Source organism: Carex rostrata, chromosome 11 (assembly GCF_964058835.1).
Source record: "Carex rostrata chromosome 11, lpCarRost1.2, whole genome shotgun sequence".
Taxonomy (NCBI): Eukaryota; Viridiplantae; Streptophyta; class Magnoliopsida; order Poales; family Cyperaceae; genus Carex; species Carex rostrata.
Window position 1 is genome coordinate 7,374,921 of NC_135928.1, and position 17,434 is coordinate 7,392,354.

Sequence of the window (17,434 nt, forward strand, 5' to 3'; positions counted from 1 at the left end):
TATATAATGAGGAGGGATCAAGTTACAACACTTGAAAGTTACAACAAAGTTACAACATCATTTTTTATTTATTTTCAAAGTCCAAATCGTCGATCCAAACCGTTAGATATTCAATCTATATTAAAATGTGCTTGCAGACCAAATTTTACATTTTTTGAAATTTTTTTGCTATTTATTAAGATGGGTACAAAATTGCTGTTTTTTAATGGTGCAGAATTTTAATAAAAACAGCGATTTTGTACCCATCTTAATAAAGAGCAAAAAAATTTCAAAAAATGTAAAATTTGGTCTGCAAGCACATTTTAATATAGATTGAATATCTAACGGTTTGGATCGACGATTTGGACTTTGAAAATGAAAAAAAATGATGTTGTAACTTTGTTGTAACTTTCAAGTGTTGTAACTTGATCCCTCCTCATCTATAATATAATATATGTATATATATGTATATATAATATATATGTTAAAATGTGCTTGCATATCAAATTTTATATTTTTTTTGAATTTTTTTACTATTTATTAAGTATTTAACAAAATCTCTATATTCAGATTATTGAATTTTTGTACCCATCTTAATAAACAGTAAAAAATTTAGAAAAATATAAAATTTGATCTGCAAGCACATTTTAAAATATCCATCATGTTGAATGGTTTGGATCGACTGTTTGGACTTTGAAAACTTTGAAAATACCGATCGTTGAATGCCTGCCGTTGAAAGAAAACTTAAACTGAATTTTTGAGGCACTAAATGAGGGTTCACTAAACGAGGGTTCCAATGCCTCATTTTTTTATACCTCATCATACCTCATATTTTATATCTTCATCTTCTTCATATTCAAAGTCTAAATTGTTGATCCGAACCGTTCAACATGATATCCATACTAAAATATGGTTAGGGATGAAATTTTATAATTTTTGAAATTTTTTTTCTATTTTTTAAGATGGGTAGAAAATCACTGTTTTTTGAACGGTTCAAAAACAGTGATTTTGTACCTATCTTAAAAAATAGCAAAAAAATTCCAAAAAATATAAAATTTTATCTCCATGCATATTTTAGTATAAATATTTTGTTGAATGGTTCGGATCGACAATTTGGACTTTGAAAATGAAAATATAAAATATGAGATATGAAAAAAATGAGGCATCAAAATTTAAAAAAAAAACGTTGTTTATTGCCTCAAAAATTCAGTTTAAGTTTTCGTTCAACGGTAGGCATTCAACGATTGGTATTTTCAAATTATTTTCAAATCCAGCATAAAAAATGTTAATCCGGATTATCTGTAGCAGTCTTTCGAATAAATCAAATTATATAGTATTCCATCTATTTTTTTCAAAATATATTAAATATTTGTAATACTTCAATACAAAAAATAAATAAATTATAAAAACTGAAAAATGAAAAAAAAATTCCTAAAAAAATAATCTAAAACCGGAAAAAATTATTCCAAAAATAAATTGTAATTATGAAATATATTATACCAAAAATAATTTTTTTTGGTATAATATATTTCATGAGAAAATTATATTATAATTATGAAATATATTATACCAAAAATAAATTTATCTGACAACAATAAGAACCAACATAACCCTTGTCAAAATGGGGAAAATATATATAAATATGCTCTCATGATATAGTTTATAGGTTGTATATTAAATTTGATGCAATTTAAAATCACATTTAGTCATTTATCAAATGAGATTAAAAAGACTTTTTTTTTAACTAACGATTCTCAAATTGCACATATTTGAAACAAATTTTATATATATATCATAGAAGTTATAATCTTTTATTTGGATTTCATCAAGTTTTTATGTAAATTGTCTTTAATTGTCATATTAATATAGTTCTTTTTTTATATTTATATAATATAAATAATTTATTTGGAAGGAACCGTCCATTTGCCACGGAGATGTCTTCTAGAGATTGCTATCATGAGATCAGAAATTCAGAATCATCCCAATAGAGATTTTCCAAAGCTGCCAGCTGGTGGAATCAAAATTCAAACTAAAAAATCAGGTAGTCCAATTCCAATGTACGTGCGAAACAAGTAAGAGCGTGTAACGGGTCTCTGTCAAGCGTCAACTTTGGTTATTTATTTGTCCCAGAGACTCAGAGAAGATCTATGTACACATATTCATATTTGGAAGCTGTCGTAGAGAATCACTGCCAAATAAAACTAAAATCTGACAAGTCACCCACAACCAGAAAAAGAAATGAAGAAAGCAATTAATAACTTCTATCCACACCCTCCCTACTTTATTTAATTCCGACACCTCTCGAGACTAAAAACGTTTTTACAAAAGTTTACTTGTAGATTACGTGGCAATCATACATACATTCAATCCTTTAAGCGTGGAAAGATGTACACATAAATCAGCCACGTCACGTAAATGTGAGAAGTCGTAAAAAAAGGAAAATAAATGGAAAGTAAGATCGTCACATTCTTCACTTAGCATCACCTCTCCGATCTAGGGTTTCCATCCTCTCTAAATAGCACGCAATTCTCCGGCACCATCGCCCCAAATTTAACCACATAGAATCTGATTAAAGCTTGAAATTCACCTCTAAACTCTTTCTCTATATACCTATCTTCAAAGGAGGAACCGAAATATTTTCGAAACGCCATAAAAAGGTTCAATCTTCTCTGTGGACCTTCATCGGCTAAGCAACGCCGCCAGTTTCAAATTCAGACCTTCTATTTTTTTTTCTTGTATTTTGATCTTGACAACTCCATTACTAGCGCTATAATAACTCACAAGGGGAATTTTGACTTAAAAAAGTTTCTCCGATTTGAACTTTTGTGCGGAAAGATCTCTCACCTTCTTATCTCTAAAATTTTGATTCCAACGCACAGATCTGTCACATATAAACTTTGGAAGAACAATCCGACGAAAACTTCGACGCAACGCACAGATCTGTTAGTTTTCGAACTTTTGGAGATAGATCACACGCCAAAAACTACCATCTTTTCTTATTTTGGATTTGATCCAGACCTTTTTTACCCCAAGTAAAAGTCGTACTTTGAAGAGAGATTTGTCAATTTAAGGACAATTTGGCGGATCTGGTTCCTAAGGACCAAATTTCTTATAATCAAGGCCAAATTGGAAGGATTAATCAAAGTGAGTATGATTGGAAATTTGGAATAACAAATATGATTCACAAATCAAGGGGATATTGAATCCAACCCATATATTTGACCGGGATTTGCCTTTAAAAATGTTCAAATCACTTGTTTATATTGCAAATTCCCCGGTTGGGGAAGTGGAGGTGTACCCCAAGAACACAAACTTGATCACACCAGTAAGGGAAATCAGGATCTCCCATCTGACTCCCCAGAGTGAGAGATGCCCACCACTTGCTGTACTCCACACCGTCGGATCAGGCGGTGTTTGCTTCTTAATGGAGTGCAAGGATGAATCAGCACCATTGTTTTCCATGCACACAGCTTGCCTCAGAGATAACAAGGTATACCTTCCAAATGCCTTAAAAAGAAAATAAAACAGGGTTTTAATGTTGTCAAAAAAGGAAAGAAAAATGGAAAGAAACAGAAATATAATGACTGCCATTATGAGTTTCTTTTTTTGTGTGACTTGAATACCTAAGATGTAACTGGAATATTAAGTACATGACACATGCAATTGCACCATGTAAATGTGACTCTCATGCTTTTTCTTTAAGGGAATATGCTGATGCCAATTCACTTTACATGAATTTATCTCTTTTTGAGTGCTAATTGACCAAGGGATATTAGTATTGGTTATAAAATTATGAATTTTGATTATTCATCTTGCCACTGCACCAAAAAAATTCTCCTGTATAAAGAAACCTTGTCGAATGTAACTTACAGATTTCGAATTGTCCTAATTGATTATGTAACCTGGCTAATCAACTTCTGACTAGACATTGATTTATAGAAGAACCATGTGAATTTTTTTCTTTTCCTTTTTGATATATCCTTCTTATTGGGATTTAATCACATGGTTTTTGCATAATAATAGAACACTGATACACGGATTTGAAAATGTTATACAGACTGCAGTTATACCAATTGGAGGAGAGGAAATCCACTTAGTTGCCATGAACTCGAGAAAAGACCTCAACAGCACAGCAAAAACAGCATGCTTTTGGGGATTCAAAGTTGGTGATGGTTTGTATAACTCATGTCTCACTATGTTGAACACTAGGTGCCTTGGAATTGTTTTTGACCTAGATGAGACTCTTATTGTTGCCAATACAACTCGTTCATTTGAGGACCGAATTGAATCCTTGCAACGCAAGATAATCAACGAGAGTGACACACATCGTATTTCAGGCATGATTGCTGAAATCAAAAGGTATTTAAACAATTATTCAGTTGCTGTTATACATTGATATAGTGTTTTTTTTTTTTTTTTGGAACAACCATGAAACTGATCTAACTACAGAAAACTAAATAGCACGGAATAAACAAGTCAAACCACAGAATCTGTACCAATGGAAATTTGTCGGGATCGTGGCACAAGTCAAACCACAGAATAAACAAGTCAAACCACGGAATAAACAAGTCAAACCACAGAATCTGTACCAATGGAAATTTGTTGGGATCGTGGCACAAGTTAGGGTTGAGGTGGTAAGATATGTAGCAGCATACCATGTGTACAGGTTTGCAACAATGGATGACCTTTACTGCTGTTATGTACTGCTCTTTACTCGTTCTAGATGCAATAAGGCATGTGAATATTATAACAAGGGAATAAAATTGGTTAGAGGTACCCCTGGGCCCGATCGGATTGGTAAAAAAAACAAGAGATAAATATTGGTTGGGGTAATTGCAGGTATCAAGAGGACCGGTCGCTATTGAAGCAATATGCAGAAGGTGACCAAGTGATTGACAATGGGAAGATATATAAAGTACAGTCGGAAGTGGTTCCGCGCTTATCTGATGTATACCCATTAATGAACCGCCCCATTATCAGGCTGCCGGAGAGAGGCATCGTATTGACCAGGATAAATCCCTCAGTATGTCTTTATCTCAAGTTAATAGATATATTCCTGCATTCTTTTGCAAAACCCTAACTGATTTATTATTGTATCTGCAATGAACTTTCGATGCGTCTCTTTAGTGTAACCAATGCTCAATATGGTTTCTGCATTTTGCAAACCATGGTTTAGTCCAACATAGGAGACTAAATTGCCCCAGCGCTAAATTGCATACTGTAGCAATCACATGAATTGATAAGTTCTATTTTAATGAGATCTAATGTCAATAATTCAATTAAGCAAAAGATATGAATTCCTTGCCTTTGTTTACAATTTCAAGGTAAGGGATACAAGTGTACTTGTAAAGCTGAGACCAGGATGGGAGGAACTGCGAAGCTACCTAACTGCAAGAGGCCGAAAGCGGTTTGAAGTGTATGTTTGCACAATGGCTGAGAGAGACTATGCATTGGAGATGTGGCGGCTCCTTGATCCAGATTTTAACCTGATCAGCTCTTCACTGCTTCTCGATCGAATTGTGTGTGTTAAAGCTGGTACAAAGAAGTCATTGCAAGGTGTATTTCAGGACGGCACATGCCATCCCAAAATGGCTTTGGTGATTGACGACCGGTTGAAGGTCTGGGATGAGAATGACCAGTGCAGGGTCCATGTGGTCCCTGCGTTTGCGCCTTATTATGCCCCACAAGCAGAGGTAATACTTGTTTGCATTAGTTCCTTGTGCTGCTTTTTTGTCATTTCATGTTTTTAACTGAGATAGATTGTTTTCTATTCTTTTTAGGCAAACAGTACTCCGCCTGTATTACATGTTGCCAGAAATGTTGCATGCAGTGTTCGAGGCAGTTTTTTCAAGTGAGTTGATTTTTTTTTTTGTTACTAAAAATGGCAAAAGTCTTCATTTAGTTTTAAATTCTTCTTAACACTATAATTAACACTATTTAGACCTAGTGCTAAATCCTTTAAACATACGAGCCCTAACCCTTGCACATTCTTGGCACTTTATAGGGAATTTGATGATAGCTTGTTGCCTCAAATTGGTGCGGTTTTTTATGAAGATGATTTTAGTGGTTTTCCGTCTGCTCCAGATGCCGGCAACTATTTAATATCAGAGGTACTTTAGTTAACTGCTTCCAAGTCATTTTCTTTCAAGGTTTTGTTTTTTTGACCTCATTTCTTGGTACAAACAGGATGAGAATGTGGCACCAAATGGAAACAAGGACCCTCTTGGATTTGATGGAATGGCGGATGCTGAGGTTGAGAGGCGATTAAAGGTTATCTTTTTTTTCAATTAAGAAAGTACAATTAGTTTTAATTGGAAATGCATTTAGAATGAATCATGCAAATTTCCATCAAAGAAGGCCAAGATGCATGTTGCATGAAAAGGAATCACCACATTTTGTTTTGTAACACATGCCATACACATTTTCTGTACATGCCTATTGCATGAATGATGTACTTGGAATATTTATCAATTCTTTTTATATATATTAATATAATTTTAGCAGGAAGCAACTACTGGTGTTCAATCTATCAATTCCAAACCTACTACTACCTTAGACCCTAGGTTAGTACTGCCTAACCAATACACAGCGTCGCCACATCCAACAATGGGGGTTCCAATAACAGTTCCTCAACCACTTGTACCTCTGACGGCCCCCCAAGTCCCACCTCCACCTGTTCCCTTTCCTGTACAAGTGACCCCAGCAGTCATTCCAGAAGCTTCCCCTGCTCATACTTCTCAGGCAAGAGAAGAAGGTGAGGTGCCTGAATCTGAGCTAGACCCTGATACAAGAAGAAGGCTACTAATTTTGCAACATGGCCAAGATACTAGGGATACCCCACCTCCTTTCCCAGTAGCCTCTGCCATACCTGCTGTACCTGTGCCCCCAGTCCCTGTTCCTGTTGCACCTGTCCCAATGCAGAGTATAAACAGGGGCCCACTGGGTCCAGTACAGTATCCAATGGAGCCTGATAGGAGGCTGCCTTATCCTCCTTTCCCTTCTGATCGAGTCGGTGGTCAAAACCAGAGATTTCCTCCTCCACAAGTAAATTTTTAATTTAAAATTACTTTTTCATATATCTTTCATCAGAATATTCTACTGTAGTTTATGGTTTTCTAATTGTTGGTTTGTAATTGTTTGGCTTGTTTTAGGTACCTCGTGGAGATGATAGAGTTCGTCAAAGTAATGCACCTCTGAACCATAAACGATCTACTGGTACTACCTGCAATCCATTTTTTATTTATGCCGTATGTACAAATCATTTCTAGACTACCCCAACTTGTTTGGGACTAAAGGTTGGTAGTTGTCGTTGTTGTGTGTCATATTCGTTTGTTTGGTTATCTGTCATATTCGTTCGTTTGTCATATTCGACCATAATTTTGATCAACAAAACTCAGACATGCCTGGTTGACTGTTCTATTCTAGTGAAGCATGATCATTCACAATCATGTGTTATTTGCATCCTGAATTTGAAGTCGACTGTTGTAATTTTAGCGCCTGCAAGAAGTTTCTAAATATGACAGTAATTGGGCTTTAGGATGTATGCGTAAAAAAATTCAAATATTATTATTTTTTGATGCACATGAGAACTGATTGAAGTGGCTTGTAACTTTTTTATCAGGATTTGATCAACCGCCCTCAAACAAGGATACGGCAGTAGGTGCTTTACAAACTATCGCCATGAAATGTGGATCCAAGGTACTTGCACTGAATACTGTTACTGTAATTTTTTTCCTTCTGTAGACTATTAATTGTATTAGCCATTTTTATTTTCTAACCATTAAAAAAATTGTTATTAGGTGGAATTCCGGCCAATAATGTGTGATACTGCTGACCTCATGTTCTGCATCGAGGTACAGATGATGTTAAAGCTCAAGTGTTCTTGGCAGTTGGTTTATTACAGTTATCTCGTTATATACTTGAGCACTGTGCATCATGATTTCTTAGATTTTCTATTCATCTCTACTGTTGTTTTATTTCTTTTCTCCCAGGTTTGGCTTGTTGGAGAAAAGATTGGTGAAGGGACTGGTAGAACTAGGAAAGAAGCACAGCACCAAGCTGCTGAAATTTCTCTAAAAAATTTAGCTAGTGAGTTTTTCTTTTTGCAAGAAAAATTAGGACAATTTGCAATCTTTAGAAGACTATTTGGTATCTAAGACCTATTTAAGTTTTGATTGATCCAAAATATTTAAGTGACTCGAGCAAAATTTTTTTCTTTTCCCCAGTATAAGATTGGCATTGCCATATTAACAAGCTATGCTATTATTTTATGGCAGATAAATACATTTCTGGAGCACTATCTGATCTGGAGAAAACAAAAGAAAATGGGTATATTAAAGGTGCAAACGTATTTGGGTACAATAACATAGCTGACATGAAGGCAGGCAGTGCATTGCCAATTACAGGCACCTCTGATGAGTCACATTACATTGATCCCAGAAATGCTAACTCCAAGCGAACTCTCACTTCTATTGCTTCTCTCAGGGAACTAGTAAGATTGGTTACTGTTAATTTTATCTCCATCTAGTCGGTTCTGTTTGTTAATATGTTATTTAATTTGAATTTAACTTACCATTCTTTTTTTTTACTTCATTCAGTGCACGGCAGAGGGGTATAGCTTGGTGTTTCTACAACAGCCGCAAACTTCAGATGGATCTACTGTTGCGCAGGTATGCATTACCTTTTTCTTTGGATTTGTAACTTTTCTGATCCTTTTCTCTAATTTTTTTTTCATATTTTATTGTGTGGGTAATTTAGGTAGAAATAGCTGGGCAAATATTGGGGAAAGGTGTTGGGCCATCGTGGGAAGAAGCTAAGTTTCAGGTTTGTTGCCTAACTTAGTTTTTGGATATATTGTTTTTTCTGAACTTAAATTTGTGAGAAGTTGATAGTATATTTTACTGTTTCAAATAAAATGGTTTATATCAATATACCAATTTTTAGATTTCCCGAGTTATTAAAATTGTATTTTATAGGCTGCAGAAGAGGCACTTGAATCTTTGAAACCCATGCTTGGTCAAGTCAGTAGGAAACGCTCCAGCCCATGGTAACAAAATTAGTATTTTCATTTTTTTACATTTTAATATAGAATAGGAGAGTGGAATTAGAATACAAGTATTGCAAATACATACCGTTACTAATTTGGGTTGTAATTTTTGTTCAGGGCACTTGCGGCTATGTCAAATAAGCATCTCAAGTCCGATTATACACAGCATTTACAGAGAATACCTTCATCTGGTAGATAACAAACTTCAGAAAGTACCGTGGGGTTAAATTTTGTGCTAGAAGGTTTTACTGAGGAAGCCAAGTTGCAGAGCTCCGAATGCTGGGAAGTTGTTTTAATGATTCCTGTTAACCATTGTACCTGCCAATTTTGCAAAGTGGCAGCAGTTGAGTCGAGAGCTTCGGCTCCTATTTGTAAATATTTTTCTCTTTTTGGTTGCTCTTGTTTTGTTTGTTTTTGTTTTCTCGACGAAGGTAGAAATTAGATTGGCTACTTCACTGAAGTTAGCAATTGTTCTGTTTCATTCCGCCTTTTTGGTGCTCATTAGTCCACTACTCACTTGATATAATTATTATTACTAAAATATAAGAGGGGTTAAGAGGAGAAAATAAAAGAGGCAAATGCGTGCTTGTAAAAAAGTGAATAAAAAAAAAGGGTGGAGATTCATTGATAATATATTAACGTGAAATTCTTTGCAAAGATAAAATCTAATTTGTAATTTTTAAATTCAACGTTAAAAATATGATCCATATTATATTTATATGATATATGATGAATATGACAAATAAGGAAATTAATGTAAGTTTTATTGTTCATCCAACTATTCAAACCTTGTAATGGTTTATATTTAACTGTATTTTGTATAATACTATGTAGCACTAAAATTTTATGAAATTTGATACAATCAAATCATAAGTTTAATAATTTGTCTAATTTTTTTTTTTTTTGAAAAATTTAAAATTTATTCAAAATTTCCAAAATATTCATCGTTTGGAGGTCTCGGACTGTTCTGATACATTATCTAAAAAACATCTGACATCGGAATAGGAACAAAAATTGAGAATTCATATGAAACAACTTTGCTTAGAATTAAATACCTTAGGGTGATTATTGCAAACGACTTTTCTTGGATTTGTATTTAGGGACTTTTGACAATTAGATGTGGATTCCAAACTGAATTTGTTTCGACTTTTCTATTTTTCTATTTTGACAATTAAATGCTCTTGTAAAATCACCTTTTGTGATATTTTTAATTTGTTTTAATGCAACTTTTTTTCTTGCTTATTCAATAAAAAAAAAATATATATATATATATATATAGCTTGTGCAATATAGTTTGCTGATAAATGTTTTTTTTTTCTTTTGTGTAATTATGATGGTGAGTTGGTGACAAAAGAATTTTGAAAATGGGCCCATTTTAGTGGCACTAAATCCATGGGCCCCAATCCATTAGTAGCCAACTTTTGGAAACAACATAAAAAGGTAAAATAATTGAAGAATTGAGATCTCTCCATAGGTGGGATCATGTCTCATGTGCACCCTGGCCTGGAGGCTTCCAATTTGACATCCCAGTGTCACATCATTTCTCATATTTACAAGCATGTAATCATTTGGTTCCAATCATACTCAGTATCAGAGCAGATACAAAAACATGGCCTCTGGGTCCTCTTGTAACCGGATGTACTGGTACTCATCTGTACAGTAATTTATACCAACATAATTTTACTTTTGAGTGTGTCAGTTTGTGGATTATTTTTTTTTAAGAACATTTCTAATAATATTTTTTTTCTTAATGTAAGAGGGTGATTGCCATGATAAATCTAAACAGTAATTCAAATTGTATGCTTACAACCTGTATTGATATATAAAAAAAAGATAGAAGAAACTGGTGTTTGGTAAGCAAAGATGAACATGGCCTAACAGAAAAAAAAGAAAAAAAAAAGCATCTATTTTAGTTTGCTGTGAAGCAAGAGAAAAGCAGTACAACTAACTTCCTGCAGCCTTATGGCTTGTGCTCTGAAATTGACAAGAAAAAAAAGATGCCTTCTTATCCTAGCAGAGGGTAAAAAAAGGCCTTCAAAAGTTACTAAATTTGGGAAAGAGGAGGTTCCAATACCTCATCATACTTTATATTTTATATTTTTATTTTTTAAATCTAAATCGTTGATTCAGACTACTCAATATGATATACATATTATTATATACTTAAGGATGAAATTTTATAATTTTATAATTTTATAATTTTTTTTAACTATTTTCTAAGATGGGTAGAAAATCATTGTTTATGAATGGTCTAAAAACAGTGATTCAATACATATCTTAGAAAATAGTAAAAACAAAAATTCAAAAATTATAAAATTTCATCTCCAAGCATATTTTAGTATGAATATCATGTTCAGCTGTTCGGATTGACAGTTCAGCTGTTCGGATTGACAGTTTGAACTTTAAAAACAAAGATATAAAATATGATGAGGTATGAAAAATATGAGTTATTGGAAACTTTTGGGAAACCAAATTAGTTGCTCTCTTCAATTGGGGGCCATTGAGATTCAGTTAGGTACATTGCATTTCCAAGGCCTTCTTTTCACCTATTTTTTTCAAAAAAAAATTATACTTGTTTATGGGATTCATTAATTTCCACCAAAACTGGGAGGTTTTTTTTTAAAATCAAAATTTGCCCATTTTTTAGATGAATAACGAGTATACATTGTGATTGGAATGCAAGTTATGTATTTAAGTTAAATTTTGAATATTTATTTATACGCTACCTTTGAATAGGAAAAATAACAGAATTAATTTAAGCGGCTTGATTAACCATGGAAATATGAAAAAAATAAATGTGTAAAATTTATTATTCTTATAGTAAAAGATTAATAGATTAGATTTTAATAATTGATTAATAAGCGCCTGATTAAAATCAGTACAAACTGTCAAATACATTTTTTGGTGAATTAATAAAAACATCACCATCTCCAGCAAATGCAAAAAAAAATATATATATATATGAACAGACTACTCTTTCTGCAAAACCTGATTTGCCTTTTATATCGGTGCTTTAGTTTCTTTAAAGAACTTAACCATGCCAATATGCAACTGTATCTAATCATTGATCTAATAGTATTCCAGTTACTAGCAGATATCCACGTTCCATGCACATGTCTCCAGTCTAATTTTGTACGGACAAAATTCTCCATACAAAACACACAAAAAAATTTCATCACATGAAAATGAAAACGGAAATGAATCTGCTGAAATTTTCAGTCGTGAACGGTGTTTTTAAAATCCTAGCTTTTTTTGAATTCAGCCGTTGAGCTGTTTCGAGATGTGTGTACAGAAAAATTAATTATTTCGAGATGCGTGCATAAAAAAAGTTGAATGACTGAATTTAGAGTTTCAAAAATTTTAAAAATTTCAAAAACACTGATCATGAGTGAGGAATTTCAGCCGATTTAAATTTAAATAAAAGCACGTTAACCCTCCAACTTTGAGAGACAAATAGAAAACTGCTGCCTAAAGTTGGAGGTTAAAATATTATTTTGTCAACTCTTTTCCAATGATATTATTAGTCGAATTATATTTTTGTATTAAAAGTACTGCATATGTGCTCCATACACTTAGTTTATATTTTTGTATTAAATCCATACATATAGTTTCATGTATTCTTTTACACATATATTTAAAACAACATTTTAGTAAAGTTGAGGGTCAAAGCTAACTAATTGGGTAAAATATTAAAAAATTAATTCTTCTAGAACAATATTTTATAGCACTGGCTACCCAATAATAACTAAATGTGCTCCATTACTGCTTGGAACTTAACGCATCTTTAATCCAAGATTAAGCATTTAAATCTCGGATTATTTATTTACTCAAATTATAGCTATGCTCATAAATTACATAATAGCCTTTTGCAAGGGTACCCTACACAATATTAAAATTATGAAAGTCAAAATGGCAGTTTGTACAATCTGACAAGACATAACATGGGTTTTAATTATGCTTTGGCCCACAAACCCAGCACATGCTTTGGGCGATATCCAATCAAAAAATTCGTACTTTTTATACTATTAATAATAATTATACCCCCCCCTCTCCACAACCACAACCAATTTTTTTGTTTTTAGATCAACACCTCACGAATTTCTGATATTTATTTTTGGTTCTTAATAGAAGAACTAAAGTAGATGTACATTGTTCTTTTCATGCATTTTTAAAATGAAAATAAGAGCTTGGCAGTAAATGAAACTATATTTTTTTTTTCTAAGCTTTACTAAAGTAGATACATGTGCAAATTCATCACAAAATCAAGAATTATAGTCTCCATTTTGGACCCCCAACTGGAGAGGATTAAAAATTCCAACCATGCGGATTCCCTCCACCATCTATGTACTACCTGAGCATGTTCTCATCCATTTGCTAATATGAATTATGAAACCATAATTATTGAGTTCAATAGCACTTTGCATATTTTATATCCATATAAGCAATTAAGCACTTGGTTTAATTTATAACCATATAATAACATTATGAAGCTTCTTCGCTAGCTCCCTCCCCACTTTAAAATAAAATAAACCAATACGGTTAGCTAATGACAGAGGTTTATTTTGATTAAACAAGTACATTCAAGTAAAGAATCATTTATCTAATTAATTCTCTAGTTTATTACACCTCAGTCAATTTTTAACTTATAATGTTTATTTGAAAAAATCAACACTTACCAAATCATCTCTATATATAATTGAAATACTAGTTTTCAATAAATGACTTACCTATATATTTGAATTCAAGTCTCATTGACACAATATCAATGTCAAACCTACAAAAAGCTGATGTGTCAATGAGACTTCCATTCATAGATCTTATAGTTTAATTAATTCAAGGCTCAAAAAGATTATGAATTGAAGTCTCATTAATACAATAAGATTATCAAATTCATGTTATAACATATCTGCAAATATATATGATCAACTGTAAATGTGTAATATGAACCATTCAATAAGATTATAATGATTCTATATATAAGGATCTTTTTTTTTTGTTTCTGTTTCATCCCTGATCGATATATATGATACAACGGGTCACATTACACAGATGATTCTAGGCGAAGCGGTAGAGAAATGAAATGAATGAATATTAAGTGACATTATAACTGAAGGTTGCATGCACAGTACAGGATGGGGGGAACAGTCATGTGATGTAATCTTATCAGGATGCAACGGTACACTATTATGCTATGAGAGATGAGAAATGAGAGGGAGAATTCAGAATTGATTCTGTGTCTTTGGTCCCCTCTCTCTAGCTAACTTGGTGCAGTTTAAGTGGCTCCAACATGCCATGATCCAAAGGTACATGGCCTCACAACCTTCTTTCCTGGACCATTCCATCTAATTTCAACTTGCTCTCTTTACTTGCTTGTGTGGTAACGCAACACAACACTTGATATATATCTATGTGATTCCAATCATGGATCTATATGCTCCCATGTTAGTTCATCACTTTTCATCATCACACATTTGCTGTGTGCATGCCTTTCTTTTTTTTCAATTTGTAAAAAGCAATGGTATTTATAACAACGGTTTCTACTTTCTAGCTAGACAACATCTATATTCATAATTCATGCATATATAACTAGAAAGAAATTAATATATATATATATATACCAAGCTTGTACCTGTATCTGTAAGAAATTAATTACTAGATCACGAGAGATGCATACAGAGAGACCAGTGAAACATTGAATGATTAGAAATAGCCAACAGGCAACAGGCAACAGGAAAGAACTGATGATGAGGTAATGAAACTTAAATCATTTATGTTCATATCTTGTGGAATCCAAGAGATTTAAGTCGGTGCTATATATATATATATATATTTATGAGCTAGTGATCTCTTTTTTTGCTATTAGGAATATGCATTGTAGAAGCTTCTCTATCTCTCCTTTAATTAATTCTGGCAGAGTGTAAATCCTCCTAGGTTTTCTACTGTTTTTTTATGATTGTCTCCTCTTTTAGTGCCTCATGATCCCTGGCACTTTGTACTACACGCTTTGTTGAGCTGTATCAGATCTCTAGCTCTATGCAACAAATTCTAAGATCTAATCCTGCCCAGCCCATGCCAATCGAAATATCTCACCCCATCTAAATCTTTTCTGGCTTTCTGACACTCACTGATCACTTATTATGTCCCCATTTTGTACGAAAAAAATTAAAGGTGCACAAACAATTTTGTAACTGTTTTTCCATTGTTCACACAGAAACTTGAAATTTACAGGTGCATATCCTCTGCCGAGAGCATAGTACAGGGGATTTGCTTTAAGATTCTCGCCAGATTAACAACCTAATGTTTAACTTCAACCTATATTGTTATGGAACATTGACCTTTTACCTTGTTAAGATAATATCTGCGAAGAAGCCCGGCCCATCTCCCCGGCCCAAAAATATAGAAGCAACACATGTACCAGTAAAATTAAGGCGAGGTGGCATCAGCGTCTCCTTTTGTCCCTACTACGAATGACTTTAATAGGGGTTAGATTTGAATCATTTATGTCGCTGAGAGAGAGAGAGAGGAAAAAGAACTAGGGGTGTCAATGACACCCGTTTACCCTACCCGTATGTATTTGATAAGACGGGTATGGGTAAGATTTTTTTTTCGTTAGTTTATTAGATATTGATATGAGTAAAGATTTTTTTTCGTTAGATAAACAGGTATGAGTTCGGGTAAATGTTATTTCGTATCCGTTGGGTAACGGGTAATTATATGAAATATATTACATATAAATATACCAATATTATATCCAATTTATTTATTTTTCTTCTTTTTATATTGTTGTATGCTTGTATCAACGCTGGAGACATATATATCAACGAATTCATTTCCTTGTTTTCTTCCTTATTCATTGTTATTGTCTTTTTCTCAATTCTGCAAATGGAAATATTTCATGTTTCAAAGAAAATATATCATCACCTTATTTTTCTGACAATAATGTATTGTTTGGTCCAAATGAGTAATCCATTAATGTCAGCTCAGGTGTTAGCATCTGAATTTTGTATCACATGTCATCTTTCTCAAGGTTATATTATGAATATATATATTTAATAATTGAACGAGGTGGAATGAAATGGAATGAAATGTTAGAAGAAATAATGTAACAAATGACAAAATTGACCATATGCTGTCCGAACCATTATATTAGTATTTTCGTTATTCGCCCACAACCGTTTCGTTACCTGTTAATCATAACGGGTATGGATAGAGTAGGCTAAGACAAATTCTTAACAGGTATGAATAAGATCAATTCTTAATGGGTATGGATATGAAAATGGTTCCACCCTCCCTGTATCCTACCCATTGACACCCCTAAAAAGAACAAACCAACCTTTATACATACCAGATGAGTAGCTTGGCTAGCTTGATAGTATTATTATGAAATAGTGCACACTAATAGGCTCGTTTATAGTCAGATTTTTCTCATCGGTACAGTTCTTTGGACGGTGGAAAAGCCACGTAGCAACAACCGTAGGGGGGATACTCTATTCTGCATAGATTACAGTCATCTCAGATCTTCTCTGACATTTTATTGGAGAAATAACGGACTAATATTGGTTTGGTTGCTTACCCTCACAAGATTTGTGAATTATTTGTGAATAATTTGTTTTTTTGGTTATGTCAAACTAAACACTGAATTATTCGCGAATTTTTTCCATAACTTTTTTTTTTTACACTATTATAGGATCTCTGGTCCGGATAATTTCAAATTATATCTGAATTATTCCTGAATCACGAATTTTTGACCTCACCTCACCAAACCCGAATAATTTATTTGTCAGTTGCTTATGTCCGTGACCCGTTACATACCCTGGTGATTGTGAACTGCCACATAGTTACAATTCAGCAGGGAAGCTAACAATAACAAATGGCTCCCTCTTTCAGGACAGGACAATTTCATAATTCACTATTTTTATGCGAGGGGTGAACTGAATACTGTCTAATGAAAAATTTATAAAATAGTTTATGCAGAGACGTGGCTGCACTAGAACTTCCTTTTTTGCCTTGCCAAAAAAAAAGAGGAAAAGTTAAAAAAAAAAAGGAAATTCTTTTTTTAACTTTTCCTGTGTCGTCAACGAACCGTTGTGGATCCCATGTTGCTTTCTGCATAGGTATCATGGTAAAATATGAACAGGATTTTTTATTTATAAAAATTATATAAAATGAATATAAGGTATTAGATGTATTGCATCTATATTTTTATCCATAGAAAAAAAACGAATTTTTTGTAGGAAAAAAAATCCACTTTAATTTTGTAAGAATGCGTTTGGATGCAACTTCGAAAATAGCAAGAATAGCGCTAATATGGGATTATCACTATTCTATCATTTGAATAGGTTAGTAAGAACAGCGCTAATTTCAGAAATAACTCTATTCTATGAGTGATCCAAACATAAAATAGTGGAG

The 17,434-nt window shown here is 33.1% G+C and overlaps 1 protein-coding gene across 3 annotated transcripts; it reads left to right on the forward strand.

The window, feature by feature from the left end:
* Positions 1–2,474: 2,474 nt before the first annotated feature.
* On the forward strand, positions 2,475–9,513 carry CPL1 (C-terminal domain phosphatase-like 1). Of its 3 annotated transcripts, none has more exons than XM_078310518.1 (17): positions 2,475–3,469; positions 4,037–4,338; positions 4,819–5,002; positions 5,304–5,672; positions 5,760–5,830; positions 5,984–6,089; positions 6,166–6,249; positions 6,481–7,023; positions 7,131–7,194; positions 7,601–7,677; positions 7,779–7,832; positions 7,971–8,067; positions 8,256–8,470; positions 8,577–8,648; positions 8,737–8,802; positions 8,955–9,025; positions 9,143–9,513. In XM_078310518.1, exons 1-17 carry the CDS (start codon positions 3,221–3,223, stop codon positions 9,222–9,224), a joined length of 2,706 nt encoding a protein of 901 aa, XP_078166644.1. In that variant the 5' UTR covers positions 2,475–3,220; the 3' UTR covers positions 9,225–9,513. The 3 variants fall into 3 exon arrangements, with proteins under 3 accessions (XP_078166644.1, XP_078166645.1, XP_078166646.1); XM_078310519.1 differs by having other exon boundaries at positions 6,484–7,023; XM_078310520.1 differs by lacking the exon at positions 8,737–8,802.
* Positions 9,514–17,434: the final 7,921 nt, after the last annotated feature.